This window comes from Podarcis vaucheri (genome assembly GCF_965113315.1).
Source record: "Podarcis vaucheri genome assembly, chromosome: 16".
In the NCBI taxonomy this organism is placed as follows: domain Eukaryota; kingdom Metazoa; phylum Chordata; class Lepidosauria; order Squamata; family Lacertidae; genus Podarcis; species Podarcis vaucheri.
Window position 1 is genome coordinate 10,380,100 of NC_138754.1, and position 27,977 is coordinate 10,408,076.

At 47.7% G+C, this 27,977-nt stretch overlaps 1 protein-coding gene and 1 long non-coding RNA gene across 3 annotated transcripts in view; both read right to left on the bottom strand.

Moving 5' to 3' along the window:
- LOC309520464 (lysosomal acid glucosylceramidase-like) overlaps positions 1 to 22,895 on the bottom strand; it is a 39,969-nt gene extending 17,074 nt beyond the window's left edge. The window contains exons 1-2 of one of the 2 annotated variants that reach the window (XM_082202301.1): positions 22,457 to 22,895; positions 430 to 576 (exon numbers count right to left, since the gene is read on the bottom strand). In XM_082202301.1, coding sequence (XP_082058427.1) covers positions 430 to 493 — 64 coding nt within the window. In that variant the 5' untranslated portion in view covers positions 494 to 576; positions 22,457 to 22,895. Of the gene's footprint in view, positions 1 to 429; positions 577 to 4,318; positions 4,409 to 22,456 lie in introns of those variants that run through there. The other variant, XM_082202302.1, reaches the window with a different exon arrangement.
- LOC309520794 overlaps positions 1 to 27,977 on the bottom strand; it is a 104,131-nt gene that overhangs the window by 22,869 nt on the left and 53,285 nt on the right. The window lies entirely within an intron of this gene.

Genomic DNA, 27,977 nt, shown 5'->3' on the forward strand with positions numbered 1-27,977 from the left:
ATCCAGAAATCTGCTCCCAGCTGGTTCTAGGTATGCCTCATTCTGCACTTCGGACATGAGGTAATGATTCTGGGCCCATGAACAGACTAGAGCAGCCTTGCTCAACCTGTGGGACCCCAGTTGTTGTTGAACTACAACTCCCACCACCCCTAGCTAGCAAGGCCAGAGCTCAGGGATGATGGGAGTTGTAGTCCAACAACATCTGAGGACCCACAAGTTGAGAACCGCTGGACTAGAGGAATGAGAAACAGCTTTACTCTCCAGAGCCTCCAGGGTCAAAATTGTGCAGCAGCAACTAGGCTCTTGGTTCAGGCTGTCAACTGACCGACTTCTCAGAACTTAGGGAATATCTCCAAATAACAAACTCTACACAAGTCCTTGGTGGTTTTCTCCCCAGCGCGCAAACAGCTTCACCAGCGTCTTACTCACCCATCACTCCAACTGCTACGTGCAGCAAGAGCAAACCCAGAAGTCTGCCTTGGCAGAACCCCATTGTGGCGCTGGAGTCCAAACGGTGTCAAGGCTGGGCGAGGATAGACCAGGGAGAACGAGGTCCACCGTGATGCCTCTTCGCATCTGCACACAAGGAGAAGAGACTTTTAAAACCTTTCAAAGCATTTTAGACAGTTGCCCCAAACCCAGAGTTGGTTCCAGCGAGTCTGGGCTCTTCTGCGTTTGCAGCAGGGCGATGTATGGTGATAAATGCTGCAGGTGCGCCCATTTACCCGGGTCTTTGACAACTGAGATAAATACTCAAATATTCGGATCAGGGGTGTGTGTTTTTTAGCTGGAGCTTGCCAGAGCACAGCACTGCCACCCCTCAGCTGGGCAGCACAGCTTCTCGGCTAACAGCTGACACATGGGAAAGCGGTCCTGGTCCTTTCTGCTTGGAGCTGGAAAGGCAGGGCTGGGGCATAAGGATGGAGCCTCCCCGCTCATCACCACACGCAGTATCATGTATGTGCATAGGCGCCTGGAACAGAACCTCTGTGTAAAGCGGGAGTCACCTGTACTAGAACAAAGGTCCATTCGCGGGGAGTTCCAGCACCTTTTCTTCTAGGAAGAAAGCACAGATTAGGGCACATCTTGCTCTAATTTGTTTTAAACTAATTTTTAATGCATTTTTATAATTGCTGCAACTGCCCGGACACTGAGGTCCAGCGCCGAGGGCCTTCTGGCGGTTCCCTCGCTGTGAGAAGCCAAGTTACAGGGAACCAGGCAGAGGGTCTTCTCGGTAGTGGCGCCCGCCCTGTGGAACGCCCTCCCACCAGATGTCAAAGAGAAAAAGAACTACCAAACTTTTAGAAGACATCTGAAGGCAGCCCTGTTTAGGGAAGCTTTTAATGTTTAATAGGTCATTGTATTTTAGTGTTTTGTTGGAAGCCGCCCAGAGTGGCTGGGGGGACCCAGCCAGATGGGCGGGATATAAAGAATAAATTATTATATTATTATAACTGTGTCCTTGGGGCGAAGGGTGGGTGATGAAATGGAAAGGAAACCGGCATGACAACAAAAACAGCAGCCTGACTCAGTCTAAAGTTGTTTCCTGTTTTCTTCAGATACCAGCTTGACCCGCACCCCTTCCGAGCCAGCGGTGGGAAGGCGGGTGGCGTAGAAATGCAATCCAGCTCGCAATTCAAGGCAGCTCTTCCTAATCTGCACTTTTGAAAACTGCGGGCCAGCCGAAACATAGCCAGGGCATGCCTCTGTGAATTTTGCAATGCCGTTCTCCGGTCAGGTAACGTGTACGAAGACATTATAGACAAAGATCAAAAACTGCATGATATGTATTGCGCCACGGTGGCTGCTAGCGCCCTTTAGGACTAGGAGAGCGGAAGGCAGGGAGCCAACAGTAGGTGGCGCCATACGCAGCTGATTCCACTTTTGCCCCTGTGCTGGTCCCGTGGGTTTCTGTGAGGCGAGGTCCGAGTCCAGACCGAGGTCGAGGGTGCAGTATGGAGGCTGTCCGTCAAAGGCGAGGCAGGGTCCAAGGCAGGGAGTCGGGTGAGGTCAGGAGATCTGGCAGGTCAGGGTGCAGGCAGGAACTGGCTACCAACAACGTTGCTCCTGCAACTTGGGACTGGGGCTGGCTGGCTTTTATCTGCCCCGAGGCATAGGGCAGCCCCGGTCCACAGGTGACTCGCCTCTCCTGGCCTGGAGGCGAGCACTCCTCCTGCGGGAACTTAGTTCCCTCCGCCTCTCTGCCCTGAGCCTCTGCAGCTCAGGAGAGGCTGGAGGGTTACCGGACCCAGAGGCAACCTCAGCTTCCCCTGACGGGGCTGAGAGTGGAGCACCTGCAGGCAATGGATCCTCCATCCCCTCAGGAGCCAGAGCAGACTCAGCTGGTGCCTGCATCTGAGGATCGAGCACAGGTGAGGACACTTCAGGCTCAAGCCCCAGCCCCGGCTCAGCGGGTTCTGGAGGAGGGGACTCCTGTGCAGGCTGGGATTCCTCAGGTTCAGCCTCCGAGTCCGATTTAAATCAAATCCACCCTGCTTCAGAAGGATATTTCTGTGACTGTTATTATATCTACCGTATTTTTCGCTCTATAACACGCACCCGACCATAACACGCACGTAGTTTTTAGAGGAGGAAAATCCGTAGGCATGCCACCCATAGGCATTCCCTCCATAACACGCACAGACATTTCCCCTTACTTTCTAGGAGGAAAAAAGTGAGTGTTGTGGTGCAAAAAAATACGGTAATTTCAATGACCTTGCTATTTCTATCTTTACCGCTTCGGGTCAATTTTTGGCGCAAAAGAATTCAACTAGTCAATATGAATTGATAACAGCAAGAACAAAAACAACTGAGTCATCACCCAGCCAAGAGAAATCTCACCTGGATTAATTGCATGCGTTGAGCCGATCCGTGGATTGGTCAGCTTAATTTGCATGCATTTGCCTGAGCATAAAAGCATCTTCCTGAAGGGGGAAAGCCCTCCTTCCTTTTAGAACATGTGATTCAATACCAGCAAGAGAGGCTCCCCTCTCCAGACCCAGTTAGCAACATAGCATGCTTATTCTGGGCTAGCTACGGTTCCCCATCTGTCTTCAAGGGCAGCCCCACGTAACACACATTGCAGTAATCAAGCGCTGAAGTTCCCAGGGCATGGATAACTGCAGCCGCTCACTGTCTGTGCACCAGCCTCAACCCAAACAATGTTCTTCATGCCACTGAGGCTACCTGAACATGAAAAGATTATGTTAATTGCTCTCCTTGGGCTGTGTTCCCTATCTGTTAAGGAAAGTACTGTGTGTTCCAGAATTGAATGAGCCTGCCAATTATTTCAGTCAATAGTCCTGCCCTTGAGCTTGTGTTAATTCTACTCAAAGCACACGTTCTGAAATCTGTCATCACAAGTCCTTGGAGCCATGCATTTCAGTGGGTCTATACCACGGCTGGCCAACTCCCAAGAAACTGCGATCTACTCACAGTTAAAAACAGTGAGTAGATCGCAGTGATCTACCCCCGTTTTTTAGGGATTCAGGATTGAGGTTTTTTTTAAGAAGGAAGGCCCTGTTTTGGGGGGATCAGGCCTATGTTCTTGAGCTTCTTTGGGGAGAGCCATTGATCTACCACAGTTCAGTGATCTACCTGTTGGACATGCCTGGTCTATACTAGCCAGAACTTAGCTGACTTACAACTATTGATAATTATCACCCTTATAAACCACATTACTGTCAAAAATGCATTATTGCTGTAAGTATTCTGCAAGTGCATCCCAGTCTATAAGGGGGTGTCTTGACCTAAGACAACCGACACCGTGAAACAGCCGCAGGGATCGCGTCCTTAGTGAGTTTACAGCCAGGATGGCCTCTGAACCTAGAGCATCTTGGCTCACAGCTCACCCTCATGGGTGTCACGAGGGAGGGACAAAAAGGCACAGGCCAAGCCCCCCCCCCCGAACCAAATGAACCAGAAGCCCCAAATCCCCATCTTGCATTAAAAAGAGAGAGAAAGAGAAAGAGAAAGAGAGAGAGAGAGAGAGAGAGAGAGAGAGAGATTTTAGCACTGGTAGAACCTGAGATATGAAACGAAAAGTTACAGGCCCTGTTCTTATTTTTTCCGCAAGAAATTAGCCTGCTCCCCCTCTTTCATCTTACTCGCCCCCACTGGCAAAAACTCACGCAGACCCCCACTTTTCCAAGAGACGCTGGGGAACCTGCGTCCCTCGAGATGTGCTCGATTCCAGCTCTCAGCTGCCAGCACAATCGACGGTCAGGGACGATGGGAGCTGTAGTCCGTCAACATCCACAGAGCGAAAAGCTCTCCATCTCTGGTTTAAATCGTTGCGCCACATGGCTCTTTCACCTACCCGTCAAGCTTCGCTCTCTCTGCTTCAGATTAGCAGCCGTGCCCTCCGTGAAATTCATCCGCCACCTGCCTACCTCCATGCCAACCCTCGGCAGTTTTATTTGCACCGCTGACTCACCCACTCTTGCCACACCCCTTCTGCGGGCAATGGGCCTCCCCCTGGCCTCCCTTTCTAGGTCAAGACATCCTGTATCCATATGAAATCACGGGGCCCACAACACTACAGTGGCAATAAAGATAAGCTAATCAGTAGGCAGACGGTTCCACTGCTTGCCCAAGTGCTTTTTGAGAACGTTCCAAAATCAAATCTCTGCAGAGATCTCGCCTGACTTCTTGCAGGAGGTGACGATCAGTCATATTCCGGCTTAGAGGCCAGATGGCATCTGTCTACAGAGAGCCACACACTGCTCATCCCTCCTCCACACCCCTGTGACTGTGATTACGTGATCCCTGACTGGTTGGGACATGTGTCTGGGACAGCGATGATGCAACTGTGGCCCTCCATAAGTTGCTGGACCACTACTGTCACGCTCCCTTCCCACCAGCCCTGCAATGTGGGGCTGGCTAGCCCATTACTTCTGGGGTGCATCATTTTGAAGTAAACAATAATTACTCCTGGAGTAAACGATATTTAGCGAGATATGCGCCAACTTACCTGTTTTCTCTCCCTAAAAGCTAAACAAACACACACACTAAACAGCACCTGCTGTCCTTCAACACCCTTCCGCCAACCTCGTGCCCTCCCATCACCCCCTCACGATTAGCCAATGGCACCAACGCCATCTAGAAGGCACCGGGCTCCTCCATCCTTGCCTTACACCTCTGTTATGTGACCCCTGATTGATAAGGACATGTGTCAAGGAGAGGGTTGAGGCCGCCCCGATGTTTCTGGACTCCGACTCCCATCATCCCTGACCACTGGCCATGCTGGCTGGGGCTGATGGGAGCTAGAGTCCAGAATCTTTTTTCCACAGAGACTACTACATTCCTTTGTACTGATGATGGTAATAGTGGTGGTGATGGCAAAGCCTTCACCGGGAGTGGTGGTGGTGTTGGTAAAGCCTCAGCAGGTGTTGCTACAGATGTTACTTCAAAACAGGCAAAAAAGGCATTCAAATCCTCTGCGAGGGATGCCCCTCCCTCGTCTGCCAGGGAGTCCTTGGATTTATACCCTGTTAATTCTTGTACACCTTGCCACACTTGCCTGGTGTTGTGCCTTTGTAAATGATTCTCCAGCCGCTGTCTATACGCCTCCTTTGCTACACGGATACCTCTCTTTAGATCGGCTCTAGCTGAGCTGGACAGCGACTTATTTCCACTTCTGAAAGCAGTATTTCTTGCCTTTAGCAACCCCCGGACCTCCCTTGTCATCCAGGGCTTCCTGTTTGGGTAGATCTTTATCCGGCGCCTCCGTGTTACATTGTCAGTGCAGAACCTAATATAGTCCAACACTTGCTCAATATGAGTCTCTACATCCTGTTGGGCGAACACCTCCCAATCGGTGTCATGAAAACAGTCTTGTAGTTGTTGGGATGCTTCAGCTGGCCATATTGTAATATCCCTCTTGATAGCTGGAGTCCGTTTCCTCAATGGAATATATTCAGGAGTCAGGAGCAGGGACACATGATCAGATTGACCTAGATGTGCCAATGGTTCGGCCTTATAGGCCTGTTTGACATTTGTATACAGCCTGTCCAGAGTCTTTTCTCCCCTGGTTGCACACTTTATGTGTTGATAGAATTTAGGTAGGACCACTTTCAAATCTGCATTTAAGCGTCATAAATTCCACAGTTGGGGAGCAATAGCTAGCTATCACAGCGTGGTTTGTGCACCAGCTGTTATTCACGTATACACACAAACTCCCCCACCTTCTTTTACCAGAGTCCTCTGTTCTATCATGGCGGAACACTGTATAGCCTGTTAGTTCTATGGCTGAGTCAGGAATAATTGGTTCAGGTTAAGTACAGACCTATGGAACGAATTAAGTACTTAACCCGAGGTACCACTGTATTAATTTGACACATTTATATCACCCTTTCCAAGGAAACACACTGAATAATTTCAAAATTATCGGTCTATGTATTTCTGATAGTGTAACAAAATCAGTTGATATATAAGTGTAAAAACTACTCTGGAAATTTATTATCCAAAAAATGAAACCTTCGTCTGGTTGTAAATATTAAGATTATACCAGCAAGAATGAGTCCTTCTGTAAAAAAATTGATTTAAATCAAGTCTTACTGACTAGTGATTTAAATTGTGATTTAAATCGAATCCACCCTGCTTAAGATGGATATTTCTGTGACTGTTATTATATCTAATTTCAATGACCTTGCTATTTCCATCTTTACCGCTTCGGGTCAATTTTTGGCGCAAAAGAATTCAACTAGTCAATATGAATTGAGAACAGCAAGAACAAAAACAACTGAGTGATCACCCGGCCAAGAGAAATCTCACCTGGATTAATTGCATGCGTTGAGCCGATCCGTGGATTGGTCGGCTTAATTTGCATGCATTTGCCTGAGCATAAAAGCATCTTCCTGAAGGGGGAAAGCCCTCCTTCCTTTTACAACATGTGATTCAATACCAGCAAGAGAGGCTCCCCTCTCCAGATCCAGTTAGCAACATAGCATGCTTATTCTGGGCTAGCTACGGTTCCCCATCTGTCTTCAAGGGCAGCCCCACGTAACACACATTGCAGTAATCAAGCGCTGAAGTTCCCAGGGCATGGATAACTGCAGCCGCTCACTGTCTGTGCACCAGCCTCAACCCAAACAATGTTCTTCATGCCACTGAGGCTACCTGAACATGAAAAGATTATGTTAATTGCTCTCCTTGGGCTGTGTTCCCTATCTGTTAAGGAAAGTACTGTGTGTTCCAGAATTGAATGAGCCTGCCAATTATTTCAGTCAATAGTCCTGCCCTTGAGCTTGTGTTAATCCTACTCAAAGCACACGTTCTGAAATCTGTCATCACAAGTCCTTGGAGCCATGAATTTCAGTGGGTCTATACCACGGCTGACCAACTCCCAAGAAACTGCGATCTACTCACAGTTAAAAACAGTGAGTAGATTGCAGTGATCTACTCCCGTTTTTTTAGGGATTCAGGATTGAGCTTTTTTATATAAAGGAAGGCCTGGTTTTTGGGGTTGAGGCCTATGTTTTTGAGCTTACTTAGGGGAGCCAAAGTTTTTCAGGTTTGACAGACCACTCTTCTTCCCAGACTGAGAGGAAAAATGGCGAAAACCGGATATTTATTGGGAATGCGTGGTTTTTGCAGTTATTCTTAAAGTTGCAAAACAACGAAGGACAGAGGGAGGGAGAAATTTCTGGAACAACAATGGGATATCAGCTCTGCCCAAGGCATGATTTAGAAGAGCAAGAACTGGGAAAAGACAGACATAAAATTTTACAAGGACAGAAAGAAACACCACGGATAGTATAATTGCCACACACAGGAAGAACAAGAATATAGTTTGAGTGCTCCACCTGTAGTTTCATCAATCATTTAATGTGTGAACACGAATAGAAGTTATGAATACTGCAGTTGTTGTATAAGCAGGGACGTCCAACAGGTCAGTCGTGATCTACTGGTAGACGCCTGGGAGGTATTGGTAGATCTCGCCGGGTCCCTTTCCATTCCAAATCTATTTGTAATTTAGAATCCGGCCCTGCCCTCCATTGTTGCATGATCTGCAGAACGAAAGACGGATCTCCAAAAAAATGGGGCTTTGATCTGCACCTCCGAAAAGGCAGCAGATCCCTGGCAGTTTTTAATTCTGTGAGTAGATCACAGTCTCTTTCTATTATGACCGCAATGGAATAGAAATTAATAAGATGCTGGAACGCAGAAATAAAGCAAATAATCAAGCCATCAATTCTAGCACCTTATCTAAATTACAGTCCTTCTTCCGCTTACTTATCCTTCTGGTTATGTAAACTTCAGGATACATAAGCAGCAAACCCAGAAATATATTTCCGGGTTTTTGCTGCGTGCGCATGCGCAGAAGCGCTTTACCATTCTGTGCACGTGCACAGAAGCGGTGCCTCCGGTTGCGGAAACCTCAGAATCCGACCAGAGCTCCAGAACGGATCCCGTCCACAACCGGTGGTACCACTTTATCTAATTCGGTATGTGAACTATTGGTATTAATAATTGACTTATAAATTGGTATTGTTATAATGAGGCTATTATTGGATGTAACTGAAAACTAATCAAAATTATTATCAAGATGGATTGAACTAACTTTATCACCAAACTGGCTCATGTTGTAAGGGAAAGAGGTGTGCTGGAATTAGTTCCTTAGGGGACGTTGAACTTGGAACAGGTTCCTTTTTAAGAACGAGCTTCCTGAGCTGAAGAATCGATTTCTAGGGGGCATTTGGAAAACCGTGTGTAATTCAGGCTTCAAAAAACAATCACGGGGTTGAAGCACCTTGAGGAAAGGCTAAAGCTAATGCTTTCTTTGTTTTCTTAGGTCAGCACTCAAGTGCCCCGTGGCAACGTGGCGTTCAGAAACCTCCTTGGCTAAGGCCTCCTGCTCCCCCTCCATTTTTATTTAAGGTACTTTGGCTTTTTTGTTGTCATTGTTGTCACTGTCACTCAGCCTAACCTACCTCATGGGACTGTAGTGAGGATATACAGTGGTACCTCGGTTCTCAAACGTAATCCGTTCCAGAAGACCATTCAAGTTCCGAAACGTTCGAAAACCGAGGCGCAAAGGGCTGCCTGCAAATTCCATTGAGAAAATTCAAAAACATGCAGCGGAACTTCTGAGGCGCATTCGAAAACGGAAGCATTTACAGTGGTGCCTCGCAAGACGAAATTAATCCGTTCCGCGAGTCTCTTCGTCTTGCGGTGTTTTCGTCTTGCGAAGCACGGCTATTAGCGGCTTAGCGGCTATTAACGGCTTAGTGGCTTTAAGAAAAAGGAAACAAACGCGCAAGAGCCCATAGGGAAATGCGTCTTGCGGAACGACTAAAAAAACGGAAAACTCTTTCGTCTTGAGCGTTTTTCGTCTTGCGAGGCATTCGTCTTGCGAGGTACCACTGTACTTCCAGGTTTTTGGCGTTCGGGTTCTGAAACGGAGGCGTTCGAGAACCGAGGTACCACTGTAATAGGAAGAACCGTGTACTCCTTGGAAGGCAAGGCATTTGTAATAGCAAATAAAGTACAATTAAACCTCTGACCACAGAGCAATCTTGGGATTCCAGAGATCTGGAGTCACATCCAAACCACAGACTGATATGGGGAACTGGTTCCAGGCTGTAATTCCCCATTGCTTCCTCATCCGGGGCAACTAACTGTTACATCTGTCTCCTCTTTTTTGCAGGGTGTGAGGTGGCTGGCAGATGGGACCAAGATTAGCTGGTGCTTGAGAGACAAGGCAGCACCCATCATTGGCTCCAAGGGCTGTGGCAGAATCCAGAGCCCCCACCCTCCAGCTGAGAGGGCTGTGTGCAATTAAGGCATATACGATATGGTACGGTACAATAATCTTTATTGTCATTGTCCCATACAGAACAACGAAATTGAAAAATCTACATAAGACATTCAAAAACCAACAAGCCTACTATACGATACGATATCTTTATTGTCATTGTCCCATGCAGAACAATGAAATTGAAAAACTACACAAAACTACATAAAACGTTCCCAGCTATCGCAACCTGGTTAGCCCTCTAAATACTCTGATACCCCATTTTTAAATACAGTATACTCCCATAAGGTAAAGGTAAAGGTACCCCTGCCCGAGCGGGCCAGTCTTGACAGACTCTGGGGTTTGTGCGCCCATCTCACATCTATAGGCCGGGGGCCAGCGCTGTCCGGAGACACTTCCGGGTCACGTGGCCAGCGTGACAAAGCTGCATCTGGCGAGCCAGCGCAGCACACGGAACGCCGTTTACCTTCCCGCTGGTAAGCGGTCCCTATTTATCTACTTGCACCCGGGGGTGCTTTCGAACTGCTAGGTTGGCAGGCGCTGGGACCGAGCAGCGGGAGCGCACCCCGCCGCGGGGATTCGAACCGCCGACCTTTCGATCGGCAAGCCCTAGGCGCTGAGGCTTTTACCCACAGCGCCACCCGCGTCCCCACTATACTCCCATAGAGACTCCTTAAAAAGGTAAAGGTACCCCTGCCCGTACGGGCCAGTCTTGACAGACTCTAGGGTTAATAATGCCATGGCCACACTGCTCAGCGGCTCCAGCTCGACGAAAGATGCTCTCAGCCTTGTGGATATTAGAATGCCTAGCCCACCCTTAGCTCGTCCCCCTTTGTTGCTCGGTGAACCTGCTAGCGAAAATGAGGCAAAACCATTTGCATCTAAATTCCCTGTTAGCCATGTCTCTTGCAGGAAGACTATATCATGCTCTTGAATAAAGTTGACAAATGATTGGTCAGTCTGCCTTATTAAGCCAACCAGCAATGTTCCATGATAAAAATTTAAGATTGGCTTTATCACAATCGAGTCTTTGTCAATTATTAGCTAACGTACTTTTAGGGTTTGTCGCTTTATGTATCGGTCGCCTATCGCCTTTGTAAGGCGGGCTATCCAGCCGTTCTATGATTTCAATAGGTGGATGCAAAGTGCTCACGTTAGTGGACACCGGGTCTTTATTATGCATAAATTCCTTCTGTGGATACTCTGTTGCGGCCTGATTTTGGCCCAATTCTGTTTCGTCTAGGTATCTCATTTTGTCCCATACGTCTGGTGGGGTCACCTTAAGGATATTTCTCCTTCGGGGGGGTGATGGAGTGCTCCCCTTGAAGGGTGGCACTTTCTCTCTTGGTGGAAAGTTAATCTCCGCTTTGATCTGAAGGTTACGTGTTGTGGACTTTTTTTGGTCCCCCTTAATAACCTCGTTGCCTGAAGCTCTCTCGGCCAGCTTGTCTCTTAGCTTGTCTAGTCTTCCCAAGATGTCAGTTTGTATTAATGGTGGGAACGTCCAGAATTGGTCAATTAGGATATTTTCTTCCATAGTAAAGAAGTCCTCACCTTTGTTTGCAAGGCATTGCGGGTTCTGTTTGTCAGGCCAGAATTTTGAGGGTTGTTTCCCCTTTCTGAGATTTGCCTGCTTAGTATTCAAAAGGGGGCTCAAAGGAGCCTTATTTTCAAAGAGCCTAAGTATTGTTGACCGTGCTTTTAAAAAGGCAGGTCTTGACCTAAAAATGAATTTGGCCAGGTTCTGATCCCTAAAAGTGGACAGTGCTCTCACTGAGTGACCATCATAATGTAAATATTCCACCGAGGTGATATCATTAGCATTAACCATTCCTGGCAGTATGTCATTTAGACTAGATACAAAGTTCATTATTCGCTGTTTCCCTGTAAGGAAGCCCTTAGGCTTCGGGAAGTTCGTGAATACCAGTTTTTGGAGATTTAGGATCAAATTCCAATCTCTTTCCTGACTGGAGGCTTGCCAGTTCTGAAGGGGGGTATCATCTCTACTAAACGCTTCCTCTTCCCCGCTGTACGATTTGCTAAGTGTTTTATTGCCTTCATAGGAAGAGGCCTCTGTTTCCGCAGCATCAGGTTTATTAAAAAGTTGGTTATCCAGGGACTGAATTGCTACTTCTGCCTTCTCACTTGCTACTGGAGTCAGCCTTGACGAGTCCTCCTTAGCCGGTTGCTGCATAACTATCTTTGTTTCTCTCTTTTTACCCTTCTTTTTGCTGCTCCGAGTGGTCGAGTTATTTGGGGCCGAGGGAAGGAGTTTAAACAATTTCTGCCAATGGATGTTTCGATTACTGCAGGTGTACTTGGCTTTCCTTGTTGTTTTGATATTTTTACTTTTCCTCACTTTCTTCACTTTTACCCTTGAGTTATGTCTTTGCAGATTCTCCTTTATTACTGGTTTGTTCGTCTCCACTAGCTCAACTGTTTTATGTTCTTGTGACATATCATTTGATTTTATCTCCTTTGATTGAGGTGTGAAATTTTCTACTAACGTCAGCAGTAGCCCATTTGTTATTGTTGGCATCAACAGATGAAAAACGCCATTGCTAATGCAGGAAGGGCCAATAAAGCCCTTACAAGATTTTTCCACGGGAAAGGGGGTAAATACGTTCCGGCGGCCTCCCAGGTTTTTGCTGCAAAAATACTCCCACAACTTACTTATGGATCCCAGGTTTGCAGTTTTAAAAATTTTGCGCCTATGGAGGCATTTCAAACAAAATTCTATCGGTGTTTATTGGGGATCCCCCCTGTGTATCTAATATAGCTGTCCGCTTAGAAGTTGGACAACCACCCGTTAACGTGCGGTTGTGGATTCTAAAGATACACTACTGGTTAAAACTTATTTTTTCCCCGGTTGGTTTGGCTCCTTTAACACTCTTAGACACCTTTCACTCCACCTGGAAAGCTTCCCTGTTTGAAAAGATAAGAAGCTTGGGATTCTCCCCGCAGATCTTGGTAGCGGCAGGATATGAGAGAACCAGAAGTCAAGTGCTTCAACGCATTAGGGACCAGTGGCGTAGCGTGGGGGGTGCAGGGGGGGCCGGCCGCACCGGGCGCAACATCTGGGAGTTAGGGTTAGGGGGCGCAAATCCACGGGTTAGGGGGCGCAAATTACTTGCCTTGCCCCGGGTGCTGACAACCCATGCTACGCCACTGTTAGGGACATAGAGCTGCAATGTCATATGGGCAAAATGGATAAACATGCCACAATTAGAGACTTTGGAAGAGGGTTCTCACCCGCAAACTATCTGGCTGATTTACAAATATCCAAATACAGACACTCTTTTACCCTGGCCAGATTTAACGTTCTGCCCTCTGCCCTGTTGCTAGGCAGATATGAGGGCAAACCATATGTGTCACGCGTTTGCCCATGTGGCTCATTGGAAGTGGAAACAAGTCTGCATGTATTGCTGCACTGTAGTTACTACGAGGATCTACGTTTGACCTTTATTGCCCCAGTTCTACAAAAGCGTAAAAATGAACCAGAACTCCAACGTCTGAGAGCCTTGATAGAAGATAAGGTTCCTGAAATTACGACCAATGTGGCCAAATTTTGTGTAGCCGCTATTAGGCGCAGGAAACAAGAGCTTTCCAATGTCAATATGCAGGCGAAGGCAAATACTTAATTTTATGTATGTTGTCTAATTTTAAATTGCTGTTATGGCCTAATTTGTATTGAAATTGTTCTTTGTTTTTTCCGGTGTTATGCTTCGTTGACTAGCTGTACAAGTTAATCTGGTCTGTGACCATTTAATAAAATTTGATTTGATTTGACTCTAGGGTTGTGCGCTCATCTCACTCTAGAGGCCAGGAGCCACCGCTGTCCGCAGACACTTACGGGTCACGTGGCCAGTGTGACGAAGCTGCTCTGGCAAGCCAGAGCCGCACACGGAAACGGCGTTTACCTTCCCGCTAGTAAGCAGTCCCTATTTATCTACTTGCACCCGGAGGTGCTTTCGAACTGCTAGGTTGGCAGGCACTGGGACCGAGCAACGGGAGCGCACCCCGCCGTGGGGATTCGAACCGCCGACCATGCGATCGGCAAGTCCTAGGCACTGAGGTTTTACCCATAGCGCCACCCGCGTCCCAAACAGAGACTCCTTACACTGCGTTTAAAAACAAAATCGCATTTGGATAGAAACTGTTTCTCAGGCGGCTAATCCTAGTCTTTATAAGCCTGTACCTTCTTCCAGAAGGCAGAAGCTGAAAGAGATCATTTCTAGGGTGCGCACTATCCTGCACTATCTCTGCAGCTTTCTTATGGCACCTGAAAGCATAGATTTGATCCGAGGTGGGAAGAGTGCACCCAGTTATTCTCTCCGCAGTCTTTACAACCCTGGACAGCATTGTTTTCTCCCTGACCGTGCAGCTCTCAAACCACACACACAAACCACCAGTTAATACGCTCTCCACAGTACAATGGTAAAATGCCATCAACAGGTCCTTTGAGAGATTGTTTTTCCAGAAGATTCTCAGAAAATATAACCTCTGCTGGAATCCGTTGAACGGAAAACGTTCGGAAGCCAAGGCGTGGCTTCTGATTGGCTGCAAGAAGCTCCTGCAGCCAATTAGAAGCCACATCGGACGTTCGGGTTCCAAAGAACGTTCGCAAACCGGAACACTCGCTTCCAGGTTTGCGGCGTTCAGGAGTCAAAACGTCCCAAATCGCAAGGTGTTTGGCTTCCGAGGTACGAATGTATTAGAACTGTAGACAGTCATGGCTCCCACAAGGAATTCTGGAAGACGCAGTTTGTTAAGGGTGCTGAGAGCTGTTAGGAGACACCCCTTATTCCCCTTCCGGTTTAAAGCAGAGCTTTCCAAACTTTTCACATTGGCGACCCAATTTTTAGACATGCATCGTTGCACAATGCGGTCATCCAGTTTTACTAGCAAACCAGGGGTTAAACTAGCCCTTTCCAGCCCCGGGAGGAGTGGGGCGAACGTTCGCATGACACAACCGCACACTGCAGCCGACACACTAACATGTCGTGACACACGGCTTGGAAAGCTCTGGTTTAAACAGGGAGTCCCTATTTGTGGGAATTATGGATGCACATTAATTTTTTTCCCCCAAAAGATATTTATCAAAGTTTTTTAAAATATAACAATGAAAAAAATAAAAAATAAAAAGAAACAAAATACAACATAAAAACAGTTAAAAAACAAATAATTTTCCATAATATATCTTCCTTACGCTTATTTCCCCAGACCTCCTCATACCTCCCTTCTTTGTATTCCACTTCAATTTGTTAGTTCAGCAAATCCTTACCATTAAGCTTTTACCCATTTATAAACTTTTTTTTTCGTATCTCCTAAAGCATTACAGCTGGAAACCCCTTAGTTTCTATCCAACATCCTTCTAGCATTCATTAATTTTACAATATTTCTGTAAATAGTCTTTAAATTTCTTCCACTCTTCTTTCACCAACTCCTCTCCCTGGTCTCGGACCCCGCCAGCCACCTCTGCCAATTCCATGTAGTTGATCACCTTCATCTGCCATTCTTCCAGAGTGGGTAAATCTTGTGTCTTCCAATACTCTGCAACGAGCATTCCTGCCGCTGTTGTAGCATACACAAAAAAAAGTTCTGCCCTTCTTTGGCACCAATTGACCGACAATGCCCAGGAGAAAGGCCTCTGGTTTCTTCAGGAAGGTATATTTAAATACCTTTTTCAATTCATTATATATCATTTCCCAGAAAGCCTTAATCTTTGGGCATGTCCAACAAAGGTGAAAGAATGCACCCTCCGTTTCCTTACATCTCCAGCATTTGTTATCGGGCAAATGATAGATTTTTGCAAGCTTGACTGGGGTCATGTACCACCTGTATATCATTTTCATAATATTCTCTCTTAAGGCATTACATGCCGTAAACTTCATACCTGTGGTCCACAACTGTTCCCAGTCAGCAAACATAATATTATGTCCAACATCCCGTGCCCATTATGGATGCACATGAAGCAGCCGACATCCTCTACGCTCCCTGCAAACCAATCAGCGAACACTTAGTCTGGAAGTAGGTCCACAGCCCTTCCTCCTGGCAATGTGTGTCCCAAATTGTTGGTTGTTTTCACGTAAAGTAGGCCGCACCCCACCCTAGGCAAGATAAGGCCACAGCTAAGGGTGCCAAAGGGAGAGGTCCAGTGCCAAGGGCCTTCTGGGGGTTCCCTTGCTGCGAGAAGCCAGGTTACAGGGAACCAGGCAGAGGGCCTTCTCAGTAGTGGCACATGCCCTGTGGAACGCCCTCCCACCAGATGTCAAAGAGAAAAACAACTACCAGACTTTTAGAAGACATCTGAAGGCAGCCCTGTTTAGGGAAGCTTTTAATGTTTAATAGACTATTGTATTTTAATATTCTGTTGGAAGCCGCCCAGAGTGGCTGGGGAAACCCAACCAGACTGGCGGGATATAAATAATACATTATTATTATCATAGATGTCACGTACAGATAGGGAACCCAGATGTTTCACTCAATTTATGACACTACACATCCGGGGTGTGGGTGTGCGCAAGAGACAGCGGAGGAGGAAGGTGAGACATCTTCAGACCTAGTGGCAGAAGGGTGACCCACTGTTATTAGGCAGAAGAAAAAATACAGCAGGAACTATAATTTCCAAGACAACCATTTGCCAGGAGATTCTTGTCACATTTCCAGACATGGGTGGCGCTATGGTCTAAACCACTGAGCCTCTTGGGCTTGCCAGACTGAACGTTGACGGTTCGAATCCCCGTGACGGAGCAAGCTCTCATTGCTCTGTCCCGGCTCCTGACAACCTAGCAATTTGAAAGCACACCAGTGCAAGTAGATAAATAGGTACCGCTGCGGAGGGGAAGGTAAACAGCATTTCCGTGCGCTCTGGTTTCCGTCACGGTGGTGCGTTGCGTTGCACCAGAAGCGGGTTAGCCATGCTGGCCACATGACCTGGAAAGCTGTCTGTGGACAAACGCCGGCTCCCTTGGCTTGAAAGCGAGATGAGCGCTGCAACCCCACTGTCGCCTTTGACTGGACTTAACCGTCCAGGGGTCCTTTACCTTTTACCTGTCACATATCACTTTACTGGAAGACAGCTTTTATTCTCACTTCTTCTTCTTTTTCGTGACGCGGACTTCGTACCTCGACCCACAAATATAACTTACAATTTCTTTTCCATCTTAGGGACTCTATTCTGGATTTGTGTAGGGGTTACTCCCGAGCCTTTTCGTCTCCTGAAAATATCCCACAAGGCAGTGGCGGTTTAGGATCGGAGGTTTCCTTCTCTGAGATGGGCTCCCTTCCCAGGTGGATGAGCCCCATCTGCCCCTCACTTCCCTCGGCAGCATGTGAAGAAACCCCCTTCTTGACCCAATCCTGGTCTCGTCCGCTCCATCCGCCAGAGCCTGTCTTTGCATGCGGGGGAAGCCCCTCACTCACCGAGGATTTGAGACCCATCGGCTCCCCTCACTCAAAGCCATTCCCAGGATATGGCTGCTGTCACACGCTGACAGCTTCCAGGAGCCACAGGTGAGAGCTGAGTGCAGGGTTGGGAACCAAAGGTGGACAAACTGCCTCAGACAGAACATTACCCTTCATCTACAGCAGGGTGGCGCTGTGGGTTAAACCACAGAGCCTAGGACTTGCCGATCAGAAGGTCGGCGGTTCAAGTCCCCGCGACGGGGTGAGCTCCCGTTGTTCGGTCCCAGCTTCTGCCAACCTAGCAGTTCAAAAGCACAAAGTGCAAGTAGATAAATAGGTACCGCTCTGACGGGAAGGTAAACGGCGTTTCCGTGCGCTGCTCTGGTTCGCCAGAAGCGGCTTAGTCCTGCTGGCCACATGACCCGGAAGCTGTCTGCGGACAAACGTCAGCTCCCTCGGCCAATAAAGCGAGATGAGCGCCGCAACCCCAGAGTCGGTCACGACTGGACCTAATAGGTCAGGGGTCCCTTTACCTTTACCTACAGCAGGGGTCAGCAAACTTTTTCAGCAGGGTGCCAGTCCACTGTCCCTCAGACCTTTTGGGCGGCCAGACTATATTTTGGGGGAAAATGTGAATGAATTCCTATGCCTCACAAATAACCCAGAGATGCACTTTAAATAAAAGGACACATTCTACTCATGTAAAAACACCAGGCAGGCCCCACAAATAACCTAGAGATAAATTTTAAATAAAAGGGCACATTCTACTCATGTAAAAACACACTGATTCCCAGACCATCCACGGGCTCTGTTTAGAAGGCGATTGGGCCGGATCTGGCCCCCAGGCCTTAGTTTGCCTACCCATGCTCTACGGTATTTTACAAAATACAGCATGCTAGACAGAAATCCTGCACTTGAAGTGATCTCGCCCCGCCTCCCAGTCACTTCAGTTCCAGCCCAGGATTTTATCTGCATTTTTATCTCCATAACAAGAAAGAAGAAGAAGAAGAAGAGTTTGGATTTGATATCCCGCCTTTCATTCCCTTTAAGGAGTCTCAAAGCGGCTAACATTCTCCTTTCCCTTCCTCCCCCACAACAAACACTCTGTGAGGTGAGTGGGGCTGAGAGACTTCACAGAAGTGTGACTAGCCCAAGGTCACCCAGCAGCTGCATGTGGAGGAGCAGAGACGCGAACCCGGTTTCCCAGATTACGTGACTACCGCTCTTAACCACTACACCACACTGGCTCCAAGCAGAAAAGCATCACTGCTTGAATTCCCACACCCTGGGCTGCTCTTAAAGGGGCAGGCATAGCCAAGCAGTTTGCAAATCCCCATGCAGAATAGAAGGGCCATAAACTCGATGGCAGAACATCTCCTATGCATGCAGAAAGTCCCAAACAAAATCCCCAGCATTTCCAGGTGGGGTTGCAGGTGGAAACCCTTGCCTGAAGGGCTGCTGCCAGTCAGTGTAGACAACACTGAGTTAGGTCCACGGAAAAGAGCCTCAGCAGAAGACCTTAAGCATCTCGGTGCCTCAGTAACCTTGACAGCAGCCCTGTTTGGGTTAAAAGCGGCCCCCGGGTCTGAAACCTGGCAAAGCATGGGACTCTTAATCTCAGGGTTGGGGGTTCAAGCCCCACATCGGGTGAAGGATTCCTGCATTGCAGGGGGTTGGACTAGATGACCGCAGGAGTCCCCTTCCAACTCTACAATGTTCCTGTACTTTGTCACCAGGTTTGACATCTGGCTTTACAGGATTTGGTTTGTCGGCCCAGTCCCAGCACGCCTGAAGAAGCAGAACCGGTTCCACCCACTCTGCACCTTGCCCACTCACAAAGGGGGAAATTCCCCGGGAAGAGGGATGCTCCATTTAACTGGAACCATATGGGGAAATAGGGGCCTCCCCACAACTCTCTGAACAAACTACAATTCCCAGAATTCTTTGGGGGGACAAACTGTGATTGTCTAGTGCAGCGGTTCTCAACCTGTTGGTCCCCAGATGTTGTTGGACTACAACTCCCATCATCCCTGAGCTCTGGCCTTGCTAGCCAGGGGTGATGGGAGTTGTAGTCCAAAAACAGCTGGAGACCCAAGTTTGGGAAACACTGCTACCCACATTCAAACCCCCCCCCCCTTCTTGATCTTCCAAGCAAGAGGCATTATGGGAGTCCCAGGGCATATTCCTGCCAAGCAAAAAATGCTCATAATATAGGGTGGGAGGTGAAGCAGAGCTACTGACGGACGTGGCCTGGGGAAGTGGGGTGCGGCCAGATATAGAGGCCTTGAGGGGGCTGCACATGGCCCCCAAGCCTGATGCCCCCAACCCTGTTGTTGGACTACAACTCCCATCATCCCTGAGCTCTGGCCTTGCTAGCTAGGGGTGATGGGAGTTGTAGTTCAACGACATCTGGGGACCCACAGGTTGAGAAAGGCTGGTCTAGTGCTTTGAATATATGCTGCCGAGGTGACCGTCCAGTGCGCAGTAGAAAACTGCAACAAACCTCCTATAAATCACACAGCATGTACATATAGCAGCGGGGACTCTCCCTCCCTCCAAATCTCTCCTTTTCCAAATCTCTCCTTTTCCTACACCTACAGTAACTAAGCCTAACGCTATGAAATCTAAATAATCCACCTAAGCCTCCTCCCCACTCCATTCCCTCAGGTGTTCTCTCTTTTGCAGCGATTTTTTGACTGTAAGCATCTAGGGGCCTTCTATTAACGAACTGACAAGCATTTTAAGGGAAGGCGAATAATAATAATAATAATAATGGGGGGACAGGGGTCTTTAAGCAGCTGGATTTCACCAGAGAAGCCAGAATCCCCTTTTCTATACACAATAGTTACAATGCACAGGAAACTTTGGAATATGGCCACCCTAGCAATAATTATTTAAAGGTAGGAGGTGAGGTGGGGGTGAGAGACTTGACGTTAGTTTTAAGCAAGAGACATCCCCGTTTCCTGGGGACAGTCCCCGGATTTGCGAATAAGTCCCCGGACAAATTCCATCCCCGGAATGTCCCCGGATTTCATCTAATGTCCCTGGGAAACGCAGCAGCGGCAGTCTCAGCAGCCCAGAGCAGTTGACTCTTGCTGGCTTCAGGAGCTGTTCGGAAGAAGGACACTGACAAACTGGAACGTGTCCAGAGGAGGGCAACCAAAATGGTCAAAGGCCTGGAAACGATGCCTTATGAGGAACGGCTAAGGGAGCTGGGCATGTTTAGCCTGGAGAAGAGGAGGTTAAGGGGTGATATGATAGCCATGTTCAAATATATAAAAGGATGTCACATAGAGGAGGGAGAAAGGTTGTTTTCTGCTGCTCCAGAGAAGCGGACACGGAGCAATGGATCCAAACTACAAGAAAGAAGATTCCACCTAAACATTAGGAAGAACTTCCTGACAGTAAGAGCTGTTCGACAGTGGAATTTGCTGCCAAGGAGTGTGGTGGAGTCTCCTCCTTTGGAGGTCTTTAAGCAGAGGCTTGACAACCATATGTCAGGAGTGCTCTGATGGTGTTTCCTGCTTGGCAGGGGGTTGGACTCGATGGCCCTTGTGGTCTCTTCCAACTCTATGATTCTATGATTCTAAGTCCCCATGTGATGGTGGTCCAGGGGCTCAAAGATGCAGCTTCCGGGCTGCCTCCACCTTCCCTGACCCCAGCAACTAAGCTGTGAAGGGAGGCTTCATGATGCCTATCGGAGCAGCCTCCCAACTCCTACTTGTGTGCAAGAGGAATCGGGGCGGGGATCTCTCAGTTAGGCAACGGGAAGCCTCCCTTCCCAGCTGAGGGATCCCCACCCCCTCCTGCTTGCAGGCAAGTAGGAACGGGATTGGGGCTGATCCAACGGGAAGGGAGGCATCGAGCTGCCTGAGAGATCCCTGCCCCCTCCTGCTTGCACACATGTAGGCGTTAGGATGGGGCTGCTCCGAAAGGCAAAGCTGTCAACTTTCAGATTTGAAAATAAGGGATCAGCAGCCTCAAAAATAAGGGATCAGCAGCATAGCTGTCAACTTTCGGATCTGAAAATAAGGGATCAGGGCAGAAATGACTGGCAGAATCCGAGATCAGGGAGAAGAGGTGGTGGAAGAAGACTGGAAGAAATTTAAAGACTACTGCAGAAATACTGTAAAATTAATGAATGTTAAAGGGATGTTGGATTGAAAATAAGCGGTTTTGGTAAAAAGATTAATAAGAATATGTACCCTATTTTTTGCTCTATAAGACTCACTTTTTCCTTCCCAAAAAGTAAGGGGAAATGTGTGTGCGTCTTATGGAGTGAATGCAGGCTGCGCAGCTATCCCAGAAGCCAGAACAGCAAGAGGGATTGCTGCTTTCCCTGCACAGCGATCCCTCTTGCTGTTCTGGCTTCTGGGATTCAGAATATTTTTTTTCTTGTTTTCGTCTTGTGGTCTGGTGCGTCTTATAGAGCGAAAAATACGGTAAATACGGATTGACAATGGTTGGAAATATATAGTTATAATAGGTTAAGATATTAAGTAAAGATAAATGATAGAGGGTAAGGATTTGCTGAATTAACCATGTGAACTGGAATACAAAAAAGGGGGGTGTGAGGAGGTCAGGAAACAAGTAAATGAAATATAAGACATGAAAATATTGATTTCTTTTCATTTTTTATTTTTTTTTGCTTTTTATGTATTTTGTCTTTGTATTTTTGTATTTTTCTTTTCTTTTATTACTGTTACTCTTTTTCTATTTCCTATTTTTAATTCTGTAACTTTTTATTGCCGGTAAAATTTCAATAAATATCATTATATTTTAAAAAAATGAAAATAAGGGATCAGCAGCCTCACCTGTGAGACAGTCTACGGGATATCTAACAATCTGGGATAGCAGCGGGAAACGACGCTGAAATAAGGGAATTTCCCGCAAAAAAAAGGGAAGGCTGACAGCTACGCCGAAAGGCAGTGTGAACCCCACCCCCTCCTGCTTGCACGCAAGTAGGAATGGGATCGGGGCCGCTCTCCGCCCTCCTTCTCTGCCTTCCATGCCTGACCCACCGCACACCGCTTCCCCACCACCGAAGAACCAACAAGTCAGGGGCTGCCCAGGCTCATGGAGAAAGGAGCTAGAAGCCTCGGAGGGAGGGGAAAGGTGTAGTTTTTATTTTATTTATTTAAAGTGTCCCCGGATTCATTGGAAAAAATCTGGTAGCCTTATTTTAAGCCAGCTCATAAAAGAGTTGGTGCCAGGAAGCAAAGTGGGGAGGGTCAGAAGCATCCCTCCCCAGCATGAGGAATAAGATAAAAAATATAAAAGAGACCCGCTTACCCAGCAAGACGAGAGTCGGTGTCTGTTTCCCCTTCCAGCAGCCACCAGGAAGCAGCCGCACTTTTACAGCCAGCCCAAGGCGAGCGGATCATATGATCTGCGGTCACATGACACCTGTGTTGCAGGCGGGTGGGGGTTCGCTCTGCCGGCACCGGGCATCTGCTGAGCAATTAACCCCACGGGAGCAGAGGGGGCTCGTTACCTTGGGAGCAAGCGTGCTGCCTAGGATGGAGGGAGGCAGTTGCTTGCTTCGGAGCAAAAAAGATGCCGCAGGGTCGGATCCGCCCTGCAAAGAAACTTAAAACAAGGACGATTTCTCCCGGCGTGGGAAGGTTTTTGCTTCCTCTCTCCAATCGATCTGTTGGGTTGCCAAAGGCTCGACGCAGTTTTCTTGGCTGCAGCGGAGACTCCCGTTGTCACTCACCCTCTGGGATTAATAGTGATTCATAATAATTGGTAAATCGTGATCAGTCGTCTGCTGTCGTGGCCTCCCCCAGCAACAGCCTCCTTTCATCGCTCCGCTCTCCGCCCCCCTTCAAAATAAGCCTGAAAAAGTGTTTAATAACAACAACAACAACAACTTTATTATTTATACCGCCGCCCATCTGACTGGGTCGCCCCAGCTACTCTTTAACAGCTTCCATCATATACAGAAACGTCATCTGTAAAATTACAGATCACTCTCTCCATGGTGAATATAATATGGGTAGATCTACTACGCCATATATTTAATCAATGCATGTTTAAAACACATGACCCCCCCAAAAAAAAAGAATCCTGGGAACTGTAGTTTAAGGATGCTGGGAATGGTAGCAGTGTGTGTGTGTGTGTGTGTGTGTGTGTGTGTGAACTACAGTTCCATGGATTCTGTGGTGCAAGTAATGTGTTTGAAATGTGCTGTTGGATGTGGCTTAAATGTATGTGCATAGCTGTCAACTTTCAGATTTGAAAATAAGGGATCAGCAGCCTCACCTGTCCCGCTACGGGATATCTAACAATCTGGGACAGCAGTGGGAAATGGCGCTGGAATAAGGGAATTTCCCACAAAAAAAGGGAAGGTTGACAGCTATGGTATCTGGCTTAAATGCATTTCCACCTCCCTGTCTTCCGCTTAAAGCAAGGGTTCCACAAGATGTCCTCACTGTCTCAGTGTGGTTCCAGACCTCTTGCACCCTTTTAATATGGAGTTTTTTTTTACTTCTGGCCATTTTGGACTTTCATAGGATTGGCGGCTGGGTGGGGAGCATGGGCGTAGCCAGAGGGCATGGGGGCTGTTGCCTCCCCAAAATAAGTAAATAAAAATACCTAACTAAAAGAAGAAATCATCAGAATATTCCAAGAGGCAGTTCTTGGAAGGGGAGGACCTCGCATGGATGACACTGAATTTAAATGAGAGACAGGCAGGTGCAAATCCACATTTTGCTCCACTGAGGACAAACCCGTTAGATAATGTCAATAAATACATTATTTCGATTCTTTTACGTAGAAATTCCCTTCTCCTTCTCGCCCCGCCTCCCCACTAACAGGTTTTGAAATCTACTTGCCTGCACTTTTTTAATCTACTTGGCCAAGGATACCAAAGTCACGAGTAAATCAATAAATTTATAAATGCATAAATACCTTATCATCTCACATAGACGCAGTTGGACCCTCTTGTGATTATGTTCAGGCAAGATGGTGACCTGCCACTAATCAGGTACACTGTGTCCTCCGACTAGATTAGTTTAAGCCAGGGGTCCTCAAACTTTTTCAGCAGGGGGCCGGTCCACTGTCCCTCAGACCTTGTGGGGGGCCGGACTATATCTTGAAAACAAAAATGAATGAATTTCTATGTCCCACAAATAACCCAGAGATGCATTTTAAATAAAATCACACATTCTACTCATGTAAAAACACCAGGCAGGCCCCACAAATAACCCAGAGATGCATTTTAAATAAAATCACACATGTTATGTACTGAGGTTCTCACCCTGGGCCAGCAGGGGGATACTGTAGATAGTTATGCGAATGAAGGATCGAAAGTGACGTTCAGTGATTGGATAGTTTGTATGCAAATGAAGGATCGAAAAGTGACGTTCTGTGATTGGATAGTTTTAGAAAGTTGCAACAGTTCTGGAGCTCTATATAAGCAGGCCGACTGAGCTCCTCAGTTAGTTCTGTTCCAGTTTACAAATAAAGAGCTGCTTTGGAAGAATCACCGTGTCATCTGATATGTTTGCCCACAACTTAACAACACATTCTACTCATGTAAAAATACGCTGATTCCCAGACCGTCTGCGGGTCGGATTTAGAAGGCGATTGGGCCGGATCTGGCCCCCGAGCCTTAGTTTGCCTACCTACGGTTTAAGGCCTTCAGGGAAAGGCTTCCCTCTCATCAGGCTTGCTCTCCACCATTTTTAATTTTAAAAGCACATAAAGTTATCATAAACTGGGATTGCAATCCTGACAAGCCAAATGTGGCGTTGTGGTTCAAATGAGGAACATGGAAGGCAGCCGCACATCTCTTAGGCAATCAACCTAACCTCCCTCGCAGGCTCCTTTTGAGGACAAAGTTGTGATACACATGTGATAAAATTGACACAGGGTAAAATTGAATACAGCTGGGGGGCTGCATTCTCTTCTGGGGTCCACATATGACTGGGGCGAGAGCAGCCAGAGGCAAAAGGGAACAGGGCTGTTATGGGGCTGCATCAGCGTTGGTTCTGCTCAAAGTGGACTCACTAAAACCAATGGGCACGGTGAACTCGGGCCCATTATCTTCAACAGGCCTACTCTGAGCAGGAATGAGTTGGAAACAGCCCCTCTATCTTTGCCCAGCAGGCTGGTTTCTACACAGACTCACTTCACCCACAAAATAAAAAAATTCCTTCCAGTAGCACCTTAAAGACCAACTAAGTTAGTTCTTGGTATGAGCTTTCGTGTGCATGCACACTTCTTCAGATACACTGAAAGAGTCGTCAACAGGCTCATCTCAGCTATCTGCCAATCTCCCATTCCCACCACCCTTCTGAGTAATACCCCTCCCCACCTTCTCACTATATAGAAGGATCTGGCAACTTCTGTTTCAGTGTATCTGAAGAAGTGTGCATGCACACGAAAGCTCATACCAAGAACTAACTTAGTTGGTCTTTAAGGTGCTACTGGAAGGAATTTTTTTATTTTGACTATGGCAGACCAACACGGCTACCTATCTGAAACTTCACCCACAAAGCAAGTCAAGAGCTCAAGGACACATTCCAGACCTTCCAAGTGTCCCTGTTTCTCAGGGACAGTCCCGGATTTACAGAAGCCGTCCTGGTTTCTGATTTGATCCCGGAATGCCCTGCTTCCCCTTAGGATGTCCCTCTGCCCATGGGCAAGTTGTGTACAGTGGGCGCTCGGGTTGTGAACGTGATCCGTGCAGGATGCACGTTTGCAACCCACAGTGTTCACAACCCGCAACGACGTGTCTGCGCACCGCGGGTTGCGATTCAGCTCTTCTGCACATGCGCAAAGCACAATTTAGTGCTAATGCGTGACCTCCGAAACCTGGAAGTAACCCATTGCAGTACTTCCGGGTTTCAGAGTGTCTGTAACCTGAAAAAACGCAACCTGAAGCATCTGTAACCCGAGGTGTGACTGTATATTGATATAAATAAACGGTGGGATTTTGATTACAGTTGTCAGAGCTGTCCTAGGTCCCAGCTCACAAAGGACCAACGCCAGTTCGTTGTTATATACAAAAGTCTTTATTGAAGTTCAGTTTGTCTTTCACATCAGCAGCGTGCAGCTCTACGTCTGAAACTCTAGACCGTCGAAGCTCCGTCTGAGTCTCCTCCCCCCAGACACCAGTTTAAGACTCTAGCCTTGCTCCACCTCTTCCTCTGTTCTTTCCTCCTCTGGGTCCGCCTGTCAGCTGGGGTCTCGCCCTTCCTAGACTCCTCTGACGCTGAGTCCCCTGAGTCTTCCCCCTGCCTCCGGCGGGCTTTAGGACCTGGTTCCCGATCCAGGCTTTCTGCTGTCCCGCGCGCCTGTACATTTGAACTTGGCGCGCGCGCCCAGCTGGCAACCTTCCTCCTGACCGTTACACTGCTCCTGTCACTGCTTCCCCCTTCGGGGAGGCTAGCTGGACTTGACCTCCCCTCCGTTCCCCCACTCTCCGCTGGAGGTGTGGTCAGTCTCGACTCATCTTCTCTCCCTGCTGGAGGAGACGCTGGCCCTGACACCTGGGACTCCTCCCCCCCACTACGCTCTGGTGGGGAAGCTGGCCCTGCTCTCCAACTGCTGCTTTGGGAGCCCCCGCTGGCTCCCCTTGCCTTGACCATCGGCGCCTCCTTCTGGGAATCTTCTGATTCGCTGGAGAAGCTCATGGAATCTCTCGGGTCACTGCTATACCCCCCTACGCTGCCCTCAGATTCTTCCCCTTCGCTCTCCATCTCCTCTCTCCCCTGTGCCTCTGTTCCTGAGGCCCTGACAACAGTGGTATCTTGGTTCTCGAACGTAATCTGTTCCCGAAGTCCCAGAACCGTTCAAAAATCAAGGCACGGCTTCCGATTGGCTGCAGGAGCTTCCTGCACTCAAACGGAAGTCGCGTCGGACCTTCGGCTTCTGAAAAACGTTTGCAAACAGGAACTTCCAGGTTTGCGGCGTTCGGGAGCCAAGCTGTTTGAGAACCAAGGTAACGCTGTATTTGGGATGGGAAAAGAGAAATACAACCCACAGAGGAATTCCTGAGTTACCTTAGGACATTAAGAAACAATACCCGGGTCACTGGGGGCCACTGGCAATGCAAGAGAACAGGTCGGCCACGTCTTGATTCTCAAGGGAACACAGACCCTTCCTCTGACAGAATGTGCTGTTTCTTAAAATGGAATGGTGTCTCCTAGAAGAGGGCGCACCTGGCTGAAATAGAGAACATTCCGCACTGGAACATTTTTTTCTGTACCAAGCGAGGCAAAAAAAGACAAGCGATTAAAAGAGGTGTGTTGTAAGACCGTTAAGAGGGCAAAACGCAAAGAAAGAATTGTTAAAACCTGCTCACTGGGGCAGTGACTAAATTGCAGATTAGCTGATGAGTATAAACAAAAAATCAGAATAAGCTTCCTGCCCCGAGGCGCTTACACTGAAAATGGCACATTGCAGGAGATGGCTAGCACAAGGCTTTTTGCTATTGTTGTTAAATGCTGGTCTGATCAACCCTTTTTTTTTTTTAATGAAAAGGCTTTGAATCGATTCATGTCTGAATCCAACATATATAAAATAATAATGAAACATTAAACATTTTAAAACTTTCCTATACAGGGCTGCCTTCAGATGTCTTCTAAAGGCTGGGGGGGGGGAGTCACATAACTCCGTACCCTCCCACATTTCTCGGATGACAATAGGGACGTCCTAAGGAAAAGTGGGACATTCTGGGGTCAGATCAGAAACAGGGACAGCTTCTGTAAATCCGGGACTGTCCCTGGAAAATAGGGACACTGGGAAGGTCTGGTTAAGAAGCTGAATGTTGGAAGATTCAGGGCAGATAAAACAATGCTGTTCT